At 38.6% G+C, this 25,346-nt stretch overlaps 1 protein-coding gene across 1 annotated transcript; it reads right to left on the bottom strand.

Moving 5' to 3' along the window:
* Positions 1–13,449: 13,449 nt before the first annotated feature.
* Positions 13,450–25,252, bottom strand: NECAP1 (NECAP endocytosis associated 1). Its single transcript, XM_061204481.1, has 8 exons — positions 25,144–25,252; positions 19,656–19,756; positions 19,395–19,499; positions 18,624–18,705; positions 17,690–17,798; positions 17,409–17,592; positions 15,498–15,600; positions 13,450–15,171 (listed from the first exon to the last, which is right to left on the bottom strand). Exons 1-8 carry the CDS (start codon positions 25,236–25,238, stop codon positions 15,123–15,125), a joined length of 828 nt encoding a protein of 275 aa, XP_061060464.1. The 5' UTR covers positions 25,239–25,252; the 3' UTR covers positions 13,450–15,122.
* Between the last annotated feature and the right edge of the window lie 94 nt (positions 25,253–25,346).

The following is a 25,346-nucleotide window of genomic DNA, read 5'->3' as shown; positions in this document are numbered from 1 at the left end:
TAAAGGAACTTCTCTAGGCAAGAAACACAAGAGAAGGAAAACACCTACAATAACAAACCCAAAACATTTAAGAAAATGGGAATAGGAACATACATATCGATAATTACCTTAAATGTAAATGGATTAAATGCTCCCACCAAAAGACACAGACTGGCTGAATGGATACAAAAACAAGACCCATATATATGCTGTCTACAAGAGACCCACTTCAGACCTAGAGACACATACAGACTGAAAGTGAGGGGATGGAAAAAGATATTCCATGCAAATGGAAATCAAAAGAAAGCTGGAGTAGCAGTTCTCATATCAGACAAAATAGACTTTAAAATAAAGACTATTACAAGAGACAAAGAAGGACACTATATAATGATCAAGAGATCGATCCAAGGGGAAGGTATAACAATTGTAAATATTTATGCACCCAACATAGGAGCACCTCAATACATAAGGCAAATACTAACAGCCATAAAAGGGGAAATCGACAGCAACACAATCATAGTAGGGGACTTTAACACCCCACTTTCACCAATGGACAGATCATCCAAAATGAAAATAAATAAGGAAACACAAGCTCTAAATGATACATTAAACAAGATGGACTTAATTGGTATTTATAGGACATTCCACCCAAAAACAACAGAATACACATTTTTCTCAAGTGCTCATGGAACATTCTCCAGGATAGATCATATCTTGGGCCACAAATCAAGCCTTGGTAAATTTAAGAAAATTGAAATCGTATCAAGTATCTTTTCCGACCACAACGCTATAAGACTAGATATCAATTACAGGAAAAGATCTGTAAAAAATACAAACACATGGAGGCTACACAATACACTACTTAATAACGAAGTGATCACTGAAGAAATCAAAGGGGAAATCAAAAAATACCTAGAAACAAATGACAATGGAGACACGACGACCCAAAACCTATGGGACACAGCAAAAGCAGTGCTAAGAGGGAAGTTTATAGCAATACAAGCCTACCTCAAGAAACAGGAAACATCTCGAATAAACAACCTAACCTTGCACCTGAAGCAATTAGAGAAAGAAGAACAAAAAAACCCCAAAGCTAGCAGAAGGAAAGAAATCATAAAGATCAGATCAGAAATAAATGAAAAAGAAATGAAGGAAACACTAGCAAAAATCAATGAAACTAAAAGCTGGTTCTTTGAGAAGATAAACAAAATTGATAAACCATTAGCCAGACTCATCAAGAGAAAAAGGGAGAAGACTCAAATCAATAGAATTAGAAATGAAAAAGGAGAAGTAACCACTGACACTGCAGAAATACAAAGGATCATGAGAGATTACTACAAGCAACTTTATGCCAATAAAATGGACAACCTGGAAGAAATGGACAGATTCTTAGAAATGCACAACCTGCCAAGACTGAACCAGGAAGAAATAGAAAATATGAACAGACCAATCACAAGCACTGAAATTGAAACTGTGATTAAAAATCTTCCAACAAACAAAAGCCCAGGACCAGATGGCTTCACAGGCGAATTCTATCAAACATTTAGAGAAGAGCTAACACCTATCCTTCTCAAACTCTTCCAAAATATTGCAGAGGGAGGAACACTCCCCAACTCATTCTACAAGGCCACCATCACCCTGATACCAAAACCAGACAAAGATGTCACAAAGAAAGAAAACTACAGGCCAATATCACTGATGAACATAGATGCAAAAATCCTCAACAAAATACTAGCAAACAGAATCCAACAGCACATTAAAAGGATCATACACCATGATCAAGAGGGGTTTATCCCAGGAATGCAAGGATTCTTCAATATACGCAAATCAATCAACGTGATACACCATATTAACAAATTGAAGGAGAAAAACCATATGATCATCTCAATAGATGCAGAGAAAGCTTTCAACAAAATTCAACACCCATTTATGATAAAAGCCCTGCAGAAAGTAGGCATAGAGGGAACTTTCCTCAACATAATAAAGGCCATATATGACAAACCCACAGCCAACATTGTCCTCAATGGTGAAAAACTGAAACCATTTCCACTAAGATCAGGAACAAGACAAGGTTGCCCACTCTCACCACTATTATTCAACATAGTTTTGGAAGTGTTAGCCACAGCAATCAGAGAAGAAAAAGAAATAAAAGGAATCCAAATCAGAAAAGAAGAAGTAAAGATGTCACTGTTTGCAGATGACATGATACTATACATAGAGAATCCTAAAGATGCTACCAGAAAACTACTAGAGCTAATCAATGAATTTGGTAAAGTAGCAGGATACAAAATTAATGCACAGAAATCGCTTGCATTTCTATACACTAATGACGAAAAATCTGAAAGTGAAATTAAGAAAACACTCCCGTTTACCATTGCAACAAAAAGAATAAAATATCTAGGAATAAACCTACCTAAGGAGACAAAAGACCTGTATGCAGAAAATTATAAGACACTGATAAAAGAAATTAAAGATGATACAAATAGATGGAGAGATATACCATGTTCTTGGATTGGAAGAATCAACATTGTGAAAATGACTCTGCTACCCAAAGCAATCTACAGATTCAATGCAATCCCTATCAAACTACCACTGGCATTTTTCACAGACCTAGAACAAAAAATTTCACAATTTGTATGGAAACACAAAAGACCCCGAATAGCCAAAGCAATCTTGAGAACGAAAAATGGAGCTGGAGGAATCAGGCTCCCTGACTTCAGACTATATTACAAAGCTACAGTAATCAAGACAGTTTGGTACTGGCACAAAAACAGAAATATAGATCAATGGAACAGGATAGAAAGCCCAGAGATAAGCCCACGCACATATGGTCACCTTATCTTTGATAAAGGAGGCAAGCATATACAGTGGAGAAAAGACAGCCTCTTCAATAAGTGGTGCTGGGAAAATTGGACAGGTACATGTAAAAGTATGAAATTAGAACATTCCCTGACACCATACACAAAAATAAACTCAAAATGGATTAAAGACCTAAGTGTAAGGCCAGACTCTATCAAACTCTTAGAGGAAAACATAGGCATAACACTCTATGACATAAATCACAGCAAGATCCTTTTTGACCCAGCTCCTAGAGAAATGGAAATAAAAACACAAATAAACAAATGGGATCTAGTGAAACTTAAAAGCTTTTGCACAGCAAAGGAAACCATAAACAAGACCAAAAGACAACCCTCAGAATGGGAGAAAATATTTGCAAATGAAGCAACGGACAAAGGATTAATCTCCAAGATTTACAAGCAGCTCATGCAGCTCAATAACAAAAAAACAAACAACCCAATCCAAAAATGGGCAGAAGACCTAAATAGACATTTCTCCAAAGAAGAGATACAGATTGCCAACAGACACATGAAAGAATGCTCAACATCATTAATCATTAGAGAAATGCAAATCAAAACTACAATGAGGTATCAGCTCACACCGGTCAGAATGGCCATCATCAAAAAATCTAGAAACAATAAATGCTGGAGAGGGTGTGGAGAAAAGGGAACACTCTTGCACTGTTGGTGGGAATGTAAATTGATACAGCCACTATGGAGAACAGTATGGAGGTTCCTTAAAAAACTAAAAATAGAACTACCATATGACCCAGCAATCCCACTACTGGGCATATACCCTGAGAAAACCATAATTCAGAAAGAGTCATGTACCAAAATATTCATTGCAGCTCTGTTTACAATAGCCAGGACATGGAAGCAACCTAGGTGTCCATCATCGGATGAATGGATAAAGAAGATGTGGCACATATATACAATGGAATATTACTCAGCCATAAAAAGAAATGAAATGGAGGTGTTTGTAATGAGGTGGATGGAGTTAGAGTCTGTCATACAGAGTGAAGTAAGTCAGAAAGAGAAAAACAAATACAGTATGCTAACACATATATATGGAATCTAAGGGAAAAAAAAAAAAAAAAAAAGAGGTCATGAAGAACCTAGTGGCAAGATGGGAATAAAGACACAGACCTACTAGAGAATGGACTTGAGGATATGGGGAGGGGGAGGGGTGAGATGTGACAGGGTGAGAGAGTGTCATGGACATATATACACTACCAAATGTAAAATAGATAGCTAGTGGGAAGCAGCCGCATAGCACAGGGAGATCAGCTCGGTGCTTTGTGACCACCTAGAGGGGTGGGATAGGGAGGGTGGGAGGGAGGGAGATGCAAGAGGGAAGAGATATGGCAACATATGTATATGTGTAACTGATTCACTTTGTTGTAAAGCAGAAGCTAGCACACCATTGTAAAGCAATTATACTTCAATAAAGATGTTTAAAAAAACCAAAACAAACAAACAAAAAAAAACAAAAAAAAAAAACAAAAATGGGCAGAAGACCTAAATAGACATTTCTCCAAAGAAGAGATACAGATTGCCAACAGACACATGAAAGAATGCTCAACATCATTAATCATTAGAGAAATGCAAATCAAAACTACAATGAGGTATCAGCTCACACCGGTCAGAATGGCCATCATCAAAAAATCTAGAAACAATAAATGCTGGAGAGGGTGTGGAGAAAAGGGAACACTCTTGCACTGTTGGTGGGAATGTAAATTGATACAGCCACTATGGAAAACAGTATGGAGGTTCCTTAAAAAACTAAAAATAGAACTACCATACGACCCAGCAATCCCACTACTGGGCATATACCCTGAGAAAACCATAATTCAGAAAGAGTCATGTACCAAAATATTCATTGCAGCTCTGTTTACAATAGCCAGGACATGGAAGCAACCTAGGTGTCCATCATCGGATGAATGGATAAAGAAGATGTGGCACATATATACAATGGAATATTACTCAGCCATAAAAAGAAATGAAATGGAGGTATTTGTAATGAGGTGGATGGAGTTAGAGTCTGTCATACAGAGTGAAGTAAGTCAGAAAGAGAAAAAGAAATACAGTATGTTAACACATATATATGGAATCTAACGGGAAAAAAAAAAAAAAGGTCATGAAGAACCTAGTGGCAAGACGGGAATAAAGAAACAGACTTACTACAGAATGGACTTGAGGATATGGGGAGGGGGAGGGGTGAGATGTGACAGGGTGAGAGAGTGTCATGGACATATATACACTACCAAATGTAAAATAGATAGCTAGTGGGAAGCAGCTGCATAGCACAGGGAGATCAGCTCGGTGCTTTGTGACCACCTAGAGGGGTGGGATAGGGAGGGTGGGAGGGAGGGAGATACAAGAGGGAAGAGATATGGGAACATATGTATATGTATAACTGATTCACTTTGTTATAAAGCAGAAACTAACACACCATTGTAAAGCAATTATACTTCAATAAAGATGTTTAAAAAAAAAAAATTCAACACACTGATACAGGTAAGCATATAGTTAGATTCAGATATTCTAATACTGTGATATGGTGGTATGCTAACCACTTAACTCTAGTATAAAGGTTAAACATAGAAGTGTTAAAAATAGTTATAGCTACAATAATTTGCTAATGAACGCACAATATAAAAAGAGGTAAATAGTGACATGAAAAACATAAAAAGGGGGAATAAAAGGGTGAAATTTTTGTATGCAATCAAAGTTAAATTGTTATCAGCACACAACACTGTGACAGATAGATAGATGATTGATAGATAGAAAGAAAGAAAGAAAGAAGGAAGGAAGGAAGGAAATGATGTTTTATGCAAGCTTCAGGGTAACCTGAAGCAAAAACCTACAGTAGAGTCACAAAAAATTAAGAGAAGAGGATCAAAGAATACCACTAAAGAAAATCATCAATTCACAAAGGAAGGCAGCAAGAGAGGAAGAAAGGAACAAGGGAACTACAAAACAGACAAAAACCAATTAGAAAGATGGCATTAATAAGTCCTTATCTATCAATAATTACTCTAAATGTAAATGGATTGAATTCTCCAATGAAAAGACACAGAGTGGCTGAGAAAACAAGACTCAGCTATATGTAGCCTATAAGAAACTCACTTCAGCTTTAAGAACACACATAGGCTAAATGAAGGGATGGAAAAGATATTCCATACAAGTGGAAACCAAAAGAAAGTAGAGGTGGCTATAAATATATCAGACAAAATAAGACGTTAAGCCAAATATGGTAAAAAAAAAAAAAAAAAAAAAGGAAGGTCATTATATAATGATCAAAAAGATATAACAATCATAAACATATATGCATTCAACATCAGAGCACCTAAATATATTAAGCAAATACTAACAGATCTGAAGAGAGAAACAGACAATACAATAATAGTAGGAGACTTCAATACCCCAATTTCAACAATGGATAGGTTATCCAGATAGAAAATCAAAAGGATACATTGGACTTCAACCCTACTTTAGACCAAGTGGACCTATAACAGACATATACAGAACATTCCTTCCAACAAAAGCAGACTACACATTCTTCTCAAGTGCAGAACATTCTCCAGAATAGATCATTTGTTAGACCAAAAAACAAGTCTTAGCGAGTTTAAGAACGCTGAAATCATACCAAGTATCTTCTCCAAACACAATAGTATGACACTAGAAATCAATAACAAAAGGAAAGCTGGAAAATGCACAAATGTATGGAAATTAACACACTCCTGAACAACCAATAGGTCAAAGAAATCGAGCAGAAAATCAAAAAATATCTTGAAACAAACAAAAATGGAAACACAACATACCAAAACCTATGCAAGGCTGCAAAAACAGCTCTAAAAGGGAAGTTTTTAGCAATAAATGCCTACATTAAGAAAAAAGGAAGATCTCAAATAAACAACCTCACTTTACACCTCAAGCAACTGGAAAAAGAAAAACAAACTAAGCCCAAAGTTAGTAGAAGGAATGAAATAACTAAAGTCAGAGTGAAAATAAATGAAACACAGACCAGAAAAACAATAGAAAAGATCAACAAAACTAAGAGCTGGTGTTTTGAAAAGATAAACAAAATTGACAAACCTTTAGCGAGACTAAGAAAAAAAGAGGAAAGACTCAAATAAAATCAGAAATGAAATGAGGGACATTACAACTGATACTACAGAAATACAAAGGATCATGAGAGACTACTATGAAAAATTACATAGCAACAAACTGGATAACCTAGAAAAACAGAAAAATTCCTAGAAACATATAGCCTACCAAGACTGAAGCAGGAAGTAATAGAAAATCTGAACAGACCAATAACAAGTGAGTATACTGAATCAGTAATCACAAACTTCCCAACAAAGAAAAGGCCAGGACGAGATGGTTTCACTAAATAATTCTACCAAACATTTTTAAAAATTAACAGCAATCCTTCCCAAACTCTTCCCAAAAATTCAAGAGGAGGGAACACTACCAAACCCATTTTACAAGGCCAGCATTACCTTGATACCAAAGCCAGATAAGGGTACGAGAAAAGGCCAATGTTCCTGATATATAGATACAAAAATTCTCAACAAAAATTTACAAGCCAAATTCAACAGTACATTTAAAGGATCATACACCATGATCAAGTGGCATTCATCCCTGGGTTACAAGGATGGTTCAACATACAAAAATTATCAACTGTGACACACCACATTAATAAAATGAAAGGCAAAAATCACAGGATCATCTCAATAGATACAGAAAAAGCATTCGATTAATTACAACATTCTTTCACGATAAAAACTCTCAACAAATTGTGTAGAGAAGGAACATACCTGAACACGATAAAGGTCATATACGACAGGACCACAACTAACATCATACTCAATGATAAAAGGTTGAAAGCTTTTCCTCTAAGTTCAGAACAAGGCAAGGGGGCCCACTCTCACCATTCCTACTCAACATAGTGCTGCAAGCCCTAGTTAGACGAATCAAGTAAGAAAAAGAAATAAAAGTCATCCAAATCAGAAAGAAGTAAAATTGTCTCTGCAGATGATATGATCCTATATATAGAAAATCCTAAGAACTCCACCAAAAAACTGGTAGAACTAATAAATCAATTTAGTAAAGTTACAGGTTCCAAACTAAACACATAAAAATCAGTCTCCTTTCTATATACTAACAGTGAAACAACCAAAAAAGAAATAAAGAAAATGATCCCATTCACAATAACATCAAAAACAATAAAATACTTAGGAATAAATTCAACTAAGGAAGTGAAATTTCTATATACCAAAAACTACAACTTAGATTAAAGAAACTGAGGGCACAAAAAAATGGAAATATATCCTGTGTTCATGGATTGGAAGAATTAATATTGCTAAAATGTCCATACTACTCAAGCCAAGTATAGATTCAACACAACCTCTATCAAAATTCCAATGGCATTTTTCACAGACATAGAAAAAATAATCCTAAGATTGGTGCGGAACTACAAAAGACCACAAAAAAGTAATAACCAAAGCAATCATGAGAAAAAAGAACAAAGCCAGAGGCATCACACTTCCTAATTTCAAATTATACTACAAAGCTATCATAATTAAAACATAAAAAAACTAGCATAAAAAGACACACATAGACCAATGCAACTAAATAGAGAGTGCAGAAATAAACTCCTGCATTTACAGTCAACTAATATTTGACGAGGGAGCCAAGAACACTCAATGAGAAAGGACAGTCTTTTCAACAAAACTATGTGTTGCAAGAACTGGATAACCACATGCAGAAAAATGAAATTGGACCACTATCTTACACCACTCCCCAAAATTAACTCAAAATAGATTAAAGACTTAGTACTAACACGTGATACCATAAAATTCCTAGAAGAAAACATATGGAGGAAGCTCCTTGACATCGGTCTTAGCCACAATTTTTTAGATATCACACCAAAAGCACAAGCAACAAAAGCAAAAATCAGGAAGTGGGACTAGATCAAACTAAAAAGCTTCTGCACAGCAAAAGACACAATCAAAAAAAAATAAAAAAGAAAGAAAGAAAGAAAAGACAACCTACGGAATAAGAGAAAATATTTGCAAACCATATATCTGATAAGAAGATAAGAAGTTAATATCCAAAATATATAAAGAACTCATACAACTCAGTAACAAAACAAAAACTAAAAACAATCCAATTTTTTAAATGTGCAGAGGAACTAAACAGACATTTTTCTTAAGAAGACATACAAATAGCCAAAAGATCATTTTTTTAGAGTCACAAGCAGTTGACCAACTCAGTGTGACTCAAGACCACAAAGAAACCATTTCTAATTCACACTGTTCTGAGTCCCAGGGTTGGGGCCCAGGCTGGCAAGAATGATGCTTGGGACCCATTTCCATGAAAAGGTACTCAACATCACTAACCATCATTTGCATCACTAATGCAAATCAAAACCACAATGAAATATCACCTCACATCTATTAGAATGGTTATCATCAAGAAGACAAGAAGAGATAACAAGTGTTGGTGAGGATGTGGATCAAGGGGAACCCTAGCACACTCTTGGAGGGGATGAAAACTAGTACAGCCACTATGGAAAACAGTACGGAGTTTCCTCAAAAGATTAAAAATAGAACTACTATATGATCCAGCAATTCCACTTCTGGGTATATATCCAAAGGAAATGAAAACAGGGTATTGAAGAGATACACGCACTCCCACGTTTACTGCAGCATTATTCACAATAGCAAGGTATGGAAACAATCATAGGGTCCATTTGCAATGAATGGATAAAGAAGATGTGGTATACATATGTAAGAAAATATTATTCGGCCATAAGAAAGAAGGAAATCTTGCCATTTGCAATAACGTGGAGAGACCTTGAGGTTATTATGCTAGGTGAGAAAAGTCAGAGAAAGACAAATACTATATTTTATGATACCACTTACACGTGGAATCTAAAAAAGCCAAACTCATAGAAACAGAGAGTAGACTGGTGGTTACCAGAGGCTAGGAGGTGGAGGAATTGGGGCGATGCAGTTTAAAGATGCAAACTTTCAACCAGTAGATAAGTTCTGGAGATCTAATGCATAGTACAGTCATTATAGGCATACCGTGGAGAAATCACAGGTCCAGTTCTAGACTACCAGAATAAAGCGAATATTGCAATAAAGCAAGTCACACGAATTTTTGGTTTCCCAGGGCATACAGAAGTTATGTCTACACTCTACTGTAGTCTATTAAGTGTGCAGTAGTATTATGCCTTGAAAAACAATATACATACCTTAATTTTAAAATACTTTATTGCTAAAAAATGCTTTCCATCACCTGAGCCTGCAGCAAGTCATAGTAGTAACATCAAAGATCACTGATCACAGATCACCATAACAAATATAATAATGATGAAAAAGTTTGAAATATTGTGAGAATTACCAGAACATGACACAGAGATACAAAGTGAGCAAATGCTATTGAAAAATGGCACTGATAGATTTCCTCGATGAAGTGTTGCTACAAACCATCAATTTGTAAAAAACATAGTATCTGCAAAGTGCAATAAAGCAAAGTTCAATGAAATGAGGTATGCCTGTATAGACAATATTATATTACAAACTTCCAAGTTGCTAAGAGATTAGATCTTAGTTGCTCTCACCACAAAAAAGAAATGACAATTACATGACAGAAGTGTTAGCTAACACTAGGATTATTGCAATAAATGTATCACATTTTGTACACCTAAACATTTACAATGCTATGTCAATTATATCCCCATAAAAATTAATTTTTTAAAAAAAGGAAAGGATCTCATCATTTTGCCCTTATACTTACCATGTTATTGCAATCCTAATAGCCAGAATTAGGATAGCCAGCCAAGCAGCAGTAGTAGAAGCAGTACTAACAGAGAATTTACCATATGCCAGGCTTTGTTCTAAGCACTTTAAATTTTTAACTTATTTTATTCTGACAATAACTCTATAAAGTAGGAACTATTATCTTCATTTTGCATATGAGGAAACCAAGGCAAACAAGGGTTAATTTGCCCAAGGTCAAAAAGCCAGTAAGTGGCAGAGTAAAATTTTGTGCCAAGGCAGTCTGTCTCTTCCCAAATTCATGCTCATAACCACTCCTCTTTACTTCCCATTAATCACCTATTTTGGTGGGACTGGGGAAGTGGGGGGGGGGGGAGTCATTAAAATCAATAAGTATATTCCCCATTCAAAGATTTATTTAAGTATTAAAGTCTGAAGAAAGTATTATTCTGTTCATTTTCCACCTACCCAAACAGCTGTTTTTCTACATTCCCAACAAACTTTGGATCGGGTACATGTTTAGACTCCATAGATGAAATGTCCCTTGACAGTCTTCATTTATGTCTTTAGGTGTCTCCCCTGCCACCAGGAAATCTGAGCAGTATTTCCTACCGCTGTGCTAGAGTTGCTAGGGGGAGCCCGTCCTCTAGTGGTCCCATGCTGATATGCAGCCAGTTAAAAGCATTCACAGAAATTGCCTCAAAGACATTTTTTTACTATTATTAGGTGCAGTGGCAGAACACACATAAGACAAAAGAAAATATTAAAAAGCAAACAGAAACATTCATGGTTGGTCTTAATGCATTATTGTTTAATTGAGGGGATGACACTAGTCTTAGATTGATAGGGCAGAACATGAGGTCTCAAAGGACAATTATTTCACTCCTGACTGAGATGTAGACTTTAGTATACTAGAGCTTTTTAAAAAACATACCACCCCCATATCTTAATAACTTTCAAAAAGGGACTGAAAATGACAATTCTTATTCTGAAATAAATGCCATACGACATGGTTTCAACCATGGTTGCTGTGAAAACCATACCAAGCCTATACATTTCCCAGGCTTAAGGGACTTGCAAGTAAATGTAATCCTCTTCCTTTTTCCTTTCTTTCTCAAGAGAGTATGTGATTGATGGGGAGCTCCTGAGTATGAGTTCTAGTCACAAACCATATGTATTTTCCTCATGTACAGTTAAGAGGCAACAAGAGAAATGATTTTTTTAAAAAGCTAAAAAAAAAAGCTAAATATAACCAAGTGCAATCTTAGCCAGTTGTGATAACTGAGATCAGACAGTAAGCTACCAGATTTATCAGCAGCTGTGCTACATGATATCCAGTTTTCCTTTTCCCAGGCCATAGCGTCTATGTACCAAAGTAAAATTTGTCTTCAATGCTACTTTCGTGGGCCCTAATATTAACTGACTCTGGAGCATATAAATGAGACCTTCTGCAACTATAACAAAGCATATAAGGAATACTTATGTCCTGTAGCTAGGAACAACCAAAATGAGAATGAGTGAAAAAGGAAAAACCCAACTTTCTGATGTCTAGTCCCTCTTCACTGAAATCACTGTTAATTCAACAAGTATATATTTATGGCATATGGTAAGTATTGAGTAGATAAAAATGAAGGCATGGTCCTTATATCAAAGAGCTTACAAAGTAGTTAAGAAGAGAATTTCAACAGCAACCCCAAAAAACAAGGGAGATCACCTTTCAGACTGAGGGGATAAGTAACGTTTCATGAAGCAGCACTTGAGCTTTCCAGGATGGGAAGGATTTCACCAGGCAGGTAGAGAGAGAAGGAATTCTAGGCAGAGGGAATTGCAAGCACTCAACGCCCATGGTGCTGATGGCATCTGCAGAATGACTAGTGCGCAGGAGCAGACTGAGTGAAAGGGAAAATTGCGAGCTGAGGATGAAATGGTACTTTGGACTTTAATCTGTAAGCAAAGGAAAATTATTAAAGGTAATCAATGAGTAGGGGAGGAAAGGGCATGAGCAGGGTTTGGTTTCAGGAAGATTATTCTGGTGGCAACGTGTAAGCTGAACTAGGGCTGAGAAAGCTAGAGGCAAGCCAACTACCTAGAAGGTTATCGGAATGGAGGAAGTGAGGAGTAATAAAAGCTCACATGACAACCGTGAAGGCAGATGTCAATGCCTAACCAAGGGGGTTGAGCTGGAAAAACTATCATCTGCATCTTCTGCCCAAAAAAACCCCCTGCAGTTTAGGATACATGTTTATCCATGATAGTGCCTCACAACCTCAGTAATGGTAAGAAAGGCCATGGTTGGGGACGCCATCCAAGCCCTTCCCTGGGAGGGCAAATGGGGGAGGTGTATCAGAATCTCTGGAGAGAGCAGTATGTTATTTTAAATTGAAAACAAAAAAAGAAAAAAAAAAAAAAAAGCACCCATATCATTCTGATTCATCGCCTGTGACAATCACTGAATGAGAACGCCGAGATCCTTCTGGCTTCCAAAGTCTATGACTCTCACTTTAGTTCTATCTCATGCATTGATTCCCTTCATTTATGCTGACCATAGTTCTGGGATATGAAAGGTGGCCTAGATCACAAAGATAATTTGAAGCAAATGAAATTAACTGTACCAGCAAATAAATAATAAATACAAATGATCTCGACAAGGAGCCTCTGTGGGTTTAGAAACACGAGGACAGAGGTCTAGCCTTAACCTCTTAAAACCTCCATTTCTTGAAAATGAGTAATCGATATAAAATGTCCTTTTATTACCTACTGGCCACCTATATTGGGTCAATTAAATAAAAAAGATAATGAAACAGGCAAATAGAAAGATAAAAGAGACACTACCTCTTTCTATATTTTTAATTACCATTATTGCACCAATACAGCATACGTATGCTCTATATACATATATCTGAAAGTTCATTCTCAATTTTTCAGCAATTCAAATACATAATATATTATCTTGAGAACACAAAGAACACAACATAGATGAAGACTGAGAAAGTAGGCTCCCAGTAGTTAGTCACTAGTGATTCTACAGGCTTTCCTTTTAGTGTTTTCTATTGGAATTTTTAAATGTCCTGCCATGGCTCTGCAAGAATAGAGCTGCCTGGAACGGGAAGCAGTGGAAAAAAAAAAAAAATGGACCCAAAGTTAAAAAGAGTCAAGAAGGAAATCCAAGAGAGAGAATCTATTTTGAAACTAAATATAAGGACTCCCTTCAGCCAGAGGGTACACATCCAAATAGGTGCTAAGGGAAGAAGTGAGATCCTCCCATTTCACTCTCAAAATTGCCCCTAAGCAGACAAAATAGCTGGTGCCAGCTCACCTAAGAGCGGGACCCCTTCACAGCATTGTAAAAGGAATGGTGGGCAGAGAGAGGGAAAGTGGGGGGGGGGGGGCAACTTGCTTCTGAGATACTCCCGGTGATGGGTATTGCAGCCGTCATTTGGGCAAAACCTAGCACAGCTAAAGCCATGGCTCTCCAGCTTGCTTCATAAATGATGGTACATGTAATAGCAGCTTTCTGTTGAAGAGCTGGTGGACTGAAAAAATGTGTAGGAAAAGGAGCCAGATACCCAGGCAGCAAGGCAATGTGGGTACCGAACAAGAGTTAAGTGCTTTCAACCTCTCTGCTCTACAAATTAGGTTAAAAACTCTAAACCCTTTAACTTTAGGACAAATAATGGGGCCATTACAAAGTAACGCTGTGCTTCAAATGCAGCAACTAGATGGAGCTGCAAGAAAGTAACTGCTTCTCTAGAATATAAGTAGGAAAACATAGTCCCTTGAACCTCCTTCATCCAAGAGACACCCACTGATCAGAGATGCTGCACTATTCAACAAAAGAGTGGGGTGCCACCAACACAACCCTCTTGTCACAGGAAGAGACATGTAAACACACTAGACACTAGAGGGTCAGGGGGCTGCACCCAGCACTGGATGTTCACTGAATAAGACAAGCCTGAGGGAGGATATATAGCAGAGACCCAGGAAACAGGTCTTTCTTCACACCTACCCCTATCAAAATTCTGAATCTGTAAACACTGTGATCAGTCTGTCCATTTTTAGAGTCTTCAGTTAATGGAAAAGGAAGTTCTGAGGTTTTTGTCTCCCCTGAAATTGCTAAACAGAGCTTCACAAAGAGGCACACAAGGGTCATGAGATGATTCTGAAAAAAGTTAAAGAATTTAAAGATGGAGAAAATTTTACAGATGTTGGAGGTTATTTCCCCACCAAAGAGACCCTGGCCTTTAGAGCCCTGCAATAGTCAGCCACAAGTATCATAAGACCCACTATTCCCCTGCCCTGATAGTGAACAGGAGATAAGAAATACTTTCTTGGCTGTACAGCAAGGAACACCGGGGAGTGACACACCAGCCTGAACGCAATGGAGAAGCTATGAAAACAACCGTTCAATAATTTTGGTTCTGGGGAGGGAAGGGGTTCCGAGCTCCCCTCAGATTGGTGCCCTCAAGGTCATTGTGATTCTTCAAGTCTGTCCTTAACGTCCTGCCAGTGCTCCTCAGAACTGGACCCAGTTGGATGGCTGTGGTGCCTGGTTTGGAACAGAGCTGCAAGACAGAACAGAGAGATAGCCAAAGGCATATTAGGATAGGGACTCCATCCTTAACAGTAAGAAATTTCTGCCCAGAATTCCTGAAACTATACTTCACAGCAATTCTACTTATTAAGGCCTGAGATATTCCACTCAAGCTTCATGCTACAGGTTTCTTATCCCACCATCCCCAGCACTCCTATACTTCCTTACCCAGAATTCCTGCTGAAGACTCTATATGACCTACAAATGCCCTGCTTTCCCAGATCAGAGACTTCATTTGACCGTACATACATCATCAATACGCTGGTTGAGAGTATGCTGGTTTCCCTATGCTAATACCTGGATGCAGTGCTAAAGTCACCCCACAAGTCATTGCTTGCAGAAACTGGAGCTGGTGCTGGTGTCGTTACAGGAGCAGGAGAATCCAAATCTAAAAGGATATCTGAATACAAGGTAAGAGAAGAAATAAGAAAAGGGGAAACATAATAAAAATTTTAGAAACAAAAACTTATGTTCACACAAAAACCTATACGTAAATGTTCACAGTGACTTTGTTTGTAACAGCCAAAAACTGGAAACAACCCAGATGCTTTTCCATGGGTGATGATTAAACATACTGTGGTACATCCATACCATGGACTACTACTCAGCAATAAATAGGAACAAACTGTTGATATATACAACTTGATGACTCTCCAGGGAATCATCCTGAGTGGGAAAAGTCAATCCCAAAGGGTATATACTATATGGTTCCATTTATGTAACATTCCTGAAGTGACAAAATTAGAGATGGAGAACAGATTAGTGACTGATTGCTGAGGGTTAGGGATTGTGGGGAGAGGCAAAGAGGTGTGGCTATAAAAGGGCGACACAAGGGATCCTTGTCATGGTGGAACCGTTCAGTATGCTGACCATGGTGGTGGATCCAGGAACCGACACACGATAAAACTGCACAGAACTACAGCCGACCCTTGAACGACATGGGTCTGAACTGCGTGGGTCCACTTACGCAGGGATATTTTTTCAATAAATGCTCACTACAGTACTACGTGATCTGTGGTTGGCTGAATCTGCAGATTTGGAACCACAGATACGGAGGGACAACTATGAAGTTATACACAGATTTTTGACTGCATGGCGGGGGGAGAGCAGGGAGGAAGTGGTCAGTGCACCTGAGCCCTGCACTGTTCAAGGGTCAACTGCACACACAAATGAGAATACGTAAAAATGACGAAATCTAAGTAAGATGAGGAGATGGTCTCAATGTCAATTTTGCAAAATGTTGAAGGTAACTGGGTAAAGGGTATGTGGGATTTCTTTGTATTATTTTTTACAACTGCATGTGAATCTACAATTATCAAGTTTAGTTTTAAAAAATAAAAATAAATAAACCTTAGATACTATCCTCAGTGCCTTCTGGCGACACTTACCAAAAGAAGTAGCCTATAACCACTTTTACCTCAAAAATTCCAGAAGGAGAAAGTTTGCTCTTAGCAATCAATTACAAATGATTAATGATATAATTTAAAACTTAAATTATATTAAATTATAATTAACTAATTAATGATATAACTTAAAACTCCCAGCTTCTAATACTAGGTTCTCTAATTTTAGGAAAATTCCTTCCCAAGTTCTAATTTCTCATCCTTTAAATGGAAATAACTATATCTATTCTTTTTTCCCACCAGACAGTAAAGAAAAACGAAAATGTACTCATAAACCCAGATGTCGTCTCATTTCCTCTCATTGCCCTTGTGAAGAAATGGAACAGATTAAGAAATGACATTCACTGAATGGCTACTATATTCCAAGAACTGGGCTAGGTGCCATCACATCATTTCACCCTCACAGTCTTGGGGTAGTTTTACATCTCCATTTTACAGGTAAGGATACTGAGACTCAAAGAAATTAAATATTGTTACCCAACACATTCAGATAAAAAGTAGCAGAGCCATGACCAAAATCTTGGTCCATCTGACTCTCAGGCCCACTAGCATCTCTCTCACCAAGGTACAGTGAAGGAAACAGTCTCTCAATATCTACTCATTTTCAGCCAAAGAACCACCCAGAACCATGACTCTCAGCTCACTAGAAAAGCTTCAATGCCTTGCTAGAGGCTTCCAGAATCACCTTGTCAGTGTCAAGCGCCATTTAACAGCAAAACCATCGACACTATCCTTGGCAAATAGGTGTTACCCAGTTAAACCCTAAGATATGATTTCTCAAGGTTAAAGTGCTAGAGAGAGTTACCTGCATCAGTACCTCCATGACTGGATTTTGGTACGGGCGGTGGAGTGACATGATTGCTGATGGCAACTGAGGAGGACGGTGGGGGAATTGTGACTCTGCCTCCAGGCGGGGGTGGGAGTAAGCTTAGGCCCCCAGCCGCTGTAGTCTTGGGCCTAGAAGCACCTCCTTTCTTGGTTGTGATGTTCTACAAAAAAAAAAAAAAGAAGCAGAGTGAGAGAAAGAAAAAGAGTAAGTCACAGGCTTATGGAAATACAAGGAGGGGTGGGGGGAACCATACTCACCCCAATACTCAACTTGATGGTCTGCCCTTCCTTGAAGCCCAGATCCAACTTGGGACGATTATCCATTTCCTGAGATTCTTTGGAAATCTCAGACTCCTGCTTTACCCACCTTCAGTAAAAGAGTAAGTTATTTTAATTGGGATTCCCTGAAAGCGGAGTCTGACACACAAATTTGAGTGTAGCTAATTTATGTGAAACATGATTCCAGAAAGTAGAGTAAGGGAACATGAGATGTGAGAAAGGAAAGGAAGAAAAGCCAAGAAAGGGCAACTGGGGTTCAATACCGCTGAGGAACCATTCAAAATGCATATTAAACTTGTCCCTCCAAAAGAGGGCACTTAGCCACCAATACCCATCCCCCACGGTTGAGGGCGGCCCCTGAGGGGGTGTTAATTCCTCAGTCCTTCCAGGTTGCCCCCCTTGCTAACTGGGTGGCCTTCCACAATTTCAGGAAGTCCTAAGGCAGAAAAGCCTGCCCTTGAGGTAGGAAGCCGACAGTGTGCATGGTGCTGTCCACCACAGCTGAGCCAAGATCGAATGGGCTGAAGAAATACCGCAACAGGCACAACACATGTCAGCTACATGGAGTAACAAAACTGGCACATAACTCCCCATATATCTCACAGACAGCCCTGCTGTTACTGTTATGCCTCCTTCAGCCACCTAAAAGCAAGGGCAAATTCCCCAGAGGCATAAACAAAAGCCCCATCTCAAACCACTGTACAAGGGATTAAAAACATATTCTAGCTATAAGGAAAGGATAGAATAGATACAAATATAATGTAAGAAAACAGAGTGAATGGGAAGATTTACATTCACGTGAACTAGTTTACCAAGTAAAGAAACCAGGAGGTAAAAGAGATAGTGCCCACTCAACTGAGGAGCAGCATTCCCCAAACATTTAACCTGGTAACTAAAGACAAGCTTCACTCACTTGAAGTGATCTTGCAAAGAGACATTAAAGTCAAAGGCATCACCCCGATCTGAGAAGCCAATGCCAATGAAAGCACTACGCCCTGTGAAAAAGACAGGAATCTTCAGAACAGGAAGTATCCCTTAGGGCAAACTCTATCCAATGAAAATATCAATGTAATATTTACCCTAACTAGATAACATCTGTGAATGAGAAATATTTTCTCATGGACCAGGGATCGGCAAACTGCATGCACCCCATGGGCCAAATGCTGCCAGAGCTTGTTCCTGTAAATAAAGTTTCACTGGAACAAAGGCACACCAGTTTGTTTACATACCACCCATGGCAGCGTTCACATTACATCAACAGAACTGAGTAGTTGCAAGAGATCATTTGGCCCACAAAACCTAAAATATTTATTATCTGTGTATTTACAGAAAAAATTTGCCAACCTCTGATTGGAGAAAAGATGACTGCCATAAACACAGATGATGTAAGATAGTCCCACAAAAAACCACCACAACAATGAACAGGCAATATGTGTCAATTCTTTGGTTAGATAAACATTTTGATTTATTTACATCTACTTTTAATAACCACATCTTGGAACTTGTGTTCATATCTATTACAAACATGTTAATCCTTCTCCTTTAGCAACTAGAGTTAACTTTGGACAAAGGGGAGGAAAAATTTAGTAAACTGAAGTAAGATAAATGCATTGGGGCACACTTCTGTTGAACTGCATTAACTATTTTCCTAATCTCAACCCATTCAAAATCCCTGATCCCTTACCAGTACCATCCTGGATCCGGATTACAAAGTAGCGGCTGGAATCTGTCACTGTCTCCACAGCAATACCAGGATATTGTTCTACTGGTGCTTGAGCAAAGAGCTCCCCTGACAGGTAAGGAAAAGACTTCTTTGAGCAAAGGAAGCAAACATTTAAAACTCAATTAACAAGTATTTCCACGCCAGTCCCCAATTTGAAGGTATTTATAAAAGAACACCAAACCAGTATCCTTAATATGTTAGAGAGTCACCAGCACAGATTACCTGAAACTTTATCCTCAAGTTTGATATAAGCAATCTTCCCTTTTGAAGTGATTCGGAGGCGACCAGTCCAATCAGGTTGATCTAATTTCCAGTCAGATGCCCTAGGATAGGAAAATGGAGAAGCCTCAGGCCTCGGGTCAACGTCTTTAATACACTAAAAACCTTCGCAGAATCATTTGCCATATTTCTATTTCCCTCTTCTGAATTGCTTACTCTTTCTACGTATTAAATAATCAAAAGACTAACTCATGATTCTCTCTATACAGATGCCTCATGTTACACACAGTCCAAAGCAAATAGAAGAAATGTTACTACTGAAGTCCAAAAAGCATCAATAAAAGTATATAAAAGTACAAAAAAAAGCAATTTAAAAATTTATCACAATGACACTATTTTATATAATACTGTAGATGGTATTTTATATAATAGTGTTTTGCTGATCAGGGAACAACAAAGTCTACTAAATGAAATATATTGGGTAACAGAAGCCTCCCAAATCCCTAAACATATTATCTTTCACTGAATTCAACCAATATTTACAGAGTGTGTATTAAGTTGCAGGTACTGTTCTAGGTACTTGGGATACAAGAGGGAACCAAATTTAAAGCCGTCATGAAGCTTTCATTCTAATAGAAGATAGATAATAAAAAAAGAAGCAATAAATAAGTAAAATAATTAACATCTCAGAAGGTGATAACTGCTACGGTAAAAAGAAAATGCAGAGGCAGAAAAGGGAGATCGGGAGGGTCGTGGGAGAATGAACAGGTTGCAGCATTCAAAAGATGTGGCACATATATACAATGGAATATTACTCAGCCATAAAAAGAAACGAAATGGAGGTATTTGTAGTGAGGTGGATGGAGTTAGAGTCTGTCATACAGAGTGAAGTAAGTCAGAAAGAGAAAAACAAATACAGTATGCTAACACATATATATGGAATCTAAGGAAAAAAAAAAAAAAAAAAAGGTCATGAAGAACCTAGTGGCAAGATGGGAATAAAGACACAGACCTACTAGAGAATGGACTTGAGGATATGGGGAGGGGGAGGGGTAAGATGTGACAGGGTGAAAGAGTGCCATGGACATATATACACTACCAAATGTAAAATAGATAGCTAGTGGGAAGCAGCCGCATAGCACAGGGAGATCAGCTCGGTGCTTTGTGACCACCTAGAGGGGTGGGATAGGGAGGGTGGGAGGGAGGGAGATGCGGGAGGGAAGAGATATGGGAACATATGTATATGTATAACTGATTCACTTTGTTATAGAGCAGAAACTAACACAACATTGTAAAGCAATTATACTCCAATAAAGATGTTAAAAAAAAAAAAGGGTGGTCAAGGTTAATAAGGCAGGCCTTATTAACAAGGTGAAATGTGAGCAAAAATGTGAAGGAAGTGAGAGTTACCCATGCAGATATCTGGAGGAAAAGCATTCCAGGTGTAGGAAACAGCTAGTGCAAAGATGCTAAGATAGGAGCATGCCTGCCATTATATGCCCTCAAGCAAGGAAGCAAGGAGGCCACTGTGGTTAGAATAAAGAGATGAGGTGGGAGAGCTAACTGAGGGACAGGTCAGTAAGCCATTGTAAGAACTCTGGCTTTTACTGTGAGTGAAAAAGGAGCCATTTAAGAAGAGGTGTGACATGATCTCCCTTTTAGTTTAAGAGGATTACTTTGCTATCATAGCAGAGATGCAGCAATGTGAACACTGAAGCAGGCGGATTAGTTAAGAGACTACTGTACTAATCTAGGGGAGTCACGATGGTGACTAGGAAGAGAAAGGAGCAGAAATGGCTAGACTGTGGATATATTTAAAGTAAGGCAGCGGGATTTTCTAATGGAATGGATTTGAGGTAGAAGAGAAAGCTAGACATCAAAGATAAAATCAAGGATGACTCCAAAGTTTTTAGGCTGAACAGAGGAATTGCCAATAATTGAGATGAGAAAGGCTACAAGTAGAGCAAGTCTGGGAAGAAAGATCAGGAGTTCAGTTTTAGCTATGTTGAGTCTGAGATGTCTTACAGATTTTCAAGAGGAGATACAGAGTATGTATTTGAATATATGAATCTGGACTTCAGGAAGGACTTGTGGATTAGAGATACAAATGTCCATGGAAACAGTACAAACACTGAATCCTTATGATCTGTGTTATAAATGAATCTGAATGAAATCTAAGACATTATTTAAACATGAAACAATTTTACAAAACATTGTATTTGTGATTTTGTTTTGCCAGCAGTGTGGAAAAGGGAGGGCAAATAAAAGTTATTAATAACTCATCCTAAAAAAAAAAAAAAACTCATCCCTGGGAACCTAAAGACTAATACTTGCAGGTTAGGAAGGTAACAATAAAGTATATCTGAATAAAAATAAGTTTCACAAGATGGTAAGCAAATGGTGGAAAGGAAGAAATGAAAATTTAAATTAGGACAAGTTCTGAATAGGATTTACAAGATAAAATCTTTGTCGCACCCTTCTCTCTTGATGTCCCGCCTCAAAGACCCTCAAGTATCTGAATCTGATCCAGATTAGAGCAAGCTCTAGAGGTCCCTGTCTATGAAATTTTTTTAATGAGTCATTACTTATTCCACTATACCGCCATGAGCTAGACATAGTGGAAATGGGCTACTGAAAATATCAGGAACAAGCCTACTAGACACGCTTCTTTGGACAGCTTCCTAGGCTCATTTGTGTGTCTGGTGGCCAATATTTAACAAATCCTCAGTAAATGAATGGATACTCATGGCAGCAGTTTCCCTCAGCCCTGAGCCTTACCTCCTCTCCCACTCCCCTGACCTAGCCTGAGGAACTCTTGGTTTTACTGATCTTCTAAACCAACCTCACAAATTTTCATCTACCTTGGCAATAAATCTTATAGCAGCCGTATGGAATAGGCATGAAAAGTCTACCACCTCTCTCTAAATGAAGAAATAGACAATGACACACTATGTAACAATCCCTAACTTCAAAGTCCAGCACTCTTTTCATTACATTAAAACACACTATAGGGTTTAATACTGATTTAGCTGAGGAGGAGGGTAATGATGAATAAAAAAAAGTTTTATAGGTTGGGAAACCATTTTCTAATCATTTATAAGTTTTGCATCAACCTAAATTCCATAAGTCTGGTCAGTGAAAGTCTGGGAAGCAACAGCTTATGCTAGGTGAATCAAAGTCAATTATTCCCTCTCATCTTACTAGTCACTCAAAGAAAGCATTTCTCCTGCTTCCTACAAAGTCCAGTTTTTCCTTTAATGGCAGCCTGGAGAACAAATCATGCTCATAATGTAAAATGGACACAGACAAAATGGGAGAAAAGTAGTATTTATCAAGCACCTGTTCCAGGCATTATGCCCATTCTTGTGAAAATTGAGAGGATCTCACAAAGTAAGTAATATTATATCCATTTCTACAGACGAGGAAACTAAAGTTCAAAAGAGTTAAGTGACTTGCCAAAGGTAACCCAGCAAATAAATGAGAATCACAATTCAAACTCAGTTCTGCTCTGTTCACTGACTAAGAGTGGTTGATGTAAAAAGCCTCTTGTAGGATAAGATGTCAATAATAAGCATGGAAAACACAGAATGACAACAAGAAAAAGGGTAAAAGAGGAAAATTAAGAAATTGCTTTGATAGCTCAATGCAGTTAATTGACATAAGGATAAAGGATAAACCAGAAGTGAAGATAGAGAAAGCAGACGGGTGAGAGAAGCTTCAAGCTTTTAAAAAGCTTGAAATAGAAGAAAAAGAACAGAACCTCATTTCAACGTGTATCATATCCTTTAGGAAGTCTCAACGTGTAAAGTTAGAGGTCATGAGCTATTTTACCTTATTTCACAGTTCAATCAATGCTAATTTAAATGTAATCTACTAATTTCTTTCAGTCAACATTTACAGAGTCTCCACTATGTGCCGGAAACTGTGCTAGACCCTAGGAATATAAAGTTTAAAAAGACCTCAAGTTGTTCACAGTCTAGTCTGGAGAACTGGGAGACCAAACAATCAATGAGAATGCAGAAGGAAGAGCTCTGTGATAAAGACAAGCCCAGGTGCTATGGAAGCACCAAGAGCACACCTAAGCCAGAATGGAGGGTCAAGGAGGGCTCGCCAAAGAAGGAGAGTTCTCAACTGACGCACACATATTAGTACCTGTGACTACCATCAAAAAGCACGTAGAGTCTTATTCATGGTCAATTTGGAGTATGATTGAAAGCTTGAAATCAGGACTACCTCTTTGCCAAAAGGTACAACCCACAGGGTCTAGTGCACAGGTCAGCAAGCAGAAAGATACTGATTCACGATGAATGAACCTCTGATAAGGAGGCAAAACACTGGACACAGGAAGATAACGTTTCAGCCAAGGTAGTAATAAATGCCAAGAGGAAAATCATGATCGTGATGTGAGTCAGAGAGAGAAATCAAACCAGTATCTCATATTTATATACTGCTTTACTGTTTTCCTAAATTCTTTTTAGGAAATTTATCTTAAATTCTCTTTCACATTTATTATATGATTTCATTTAACCCTCTAAAAACTTCTACAAGGTACCTAGCTAGAGCAGGTTTTATTACCACCTTTTTTTTTTTTTTCTATTTTACAGATGAGAAAACTGAGGCTTGGAGAGGCTAAGAGATTTGTCTCAAATCATACAGCTGTAAAGTTGCGAGGGCTCACACTCATATTTTTTAACATGCAACCCAGTGAGTTACATGTGAACTCTTTGGACTACATGACTTGGTGACTTCCTACAGCATACTCAGACCCTCCTAGTCATTGGGTTACAAGGTGGTTAGTCAGCCCTCCAGTGAAAATGCTGCGTTAACTCTGGAAGTAAAAGCTATAGGCGAAATGGAGAGAAGGGGGTAGGGAAGAAAGATTGAAAATACTATAGTATCACCAAGAAAACATTGAAAAGAGACAGACTGGACAACCATTGGAAAACTTAGGATCATAACCTTTGCCCACTGGCAAAAGAGCTGAAAGGAAAAACCATATGGTGGATGATGAGATTTGGTGACAAGACGGAACAGCACAAAAGACAAATTAGCTCATCCGGAGAGGGGCCAACGACACAAAGATTACCCACAAATGCGCACGAGGTACTGGAAATGGGGAGCGGGGACAGACAGCGAGGGGAAGATGAGGGTGACAAGCTAAAGGACGCAGGGAAGAGCGAAGGAAAGGTGACTGGTGATGGAGCAGACACGACTGGAAACGGATGGAGAGCAGAGGGGTAACCCAGAGGGGTCCGGGGGAGGAGGGGTGGGAGGATGCAGGATGGTCATTTTTTTAAGCGGCGGAAACAAGGATGACAGCAGTCCAGAGTGGGGGAAGAGCAGGAGGACAGGGTGACAACAACCCAGGTGGGGAACCTAGCAAGGTGACAACCCAGAGGTGGCAGTGGCAGGCACGGGCAGCGTGCTACTGAGGAGCAAAGTGTCAGCCCCGACCGGGTACGCGCGTGCCGCAGTACCTCGGGGTTAGTACCTGTAACCGCGGTTGGAGGCCCGGGGCGGAATCCGGTAGACGCTGACGTCGGGCTTCACACACAGAACAGACTCGTACTCCAACTCGGCCGCCATCTTGGCTCTGCTCGCCGCCCAGCCGGGGGCGCGGCGTCAGCACGGGGGGGGACGTGGAGGCGGGGAGTCGCGTTACGCAACAACTTCCGTTTACGCTACTTCCGCGAG

Source organism: Eubalaena glacialis, chromosome 11, assembly GCF_028564815.1.
Source record: "Eubalaena glacialis isolate mEubGla1 chromosome 11, mEubGla1.1.hap2.+ XY, whole genome shotgun sequence".
NCBI classification, from domain to species: domain Eukaryota; kingdom Metazoa; phylum Chordata; class Mammalia; order Artiodactyla; family Balaenidae; genus Eubalaena; species Eubalaena glacialis.
This window is presented reverse-complemented; position numbering and strand designations above follow the sequence as displayed.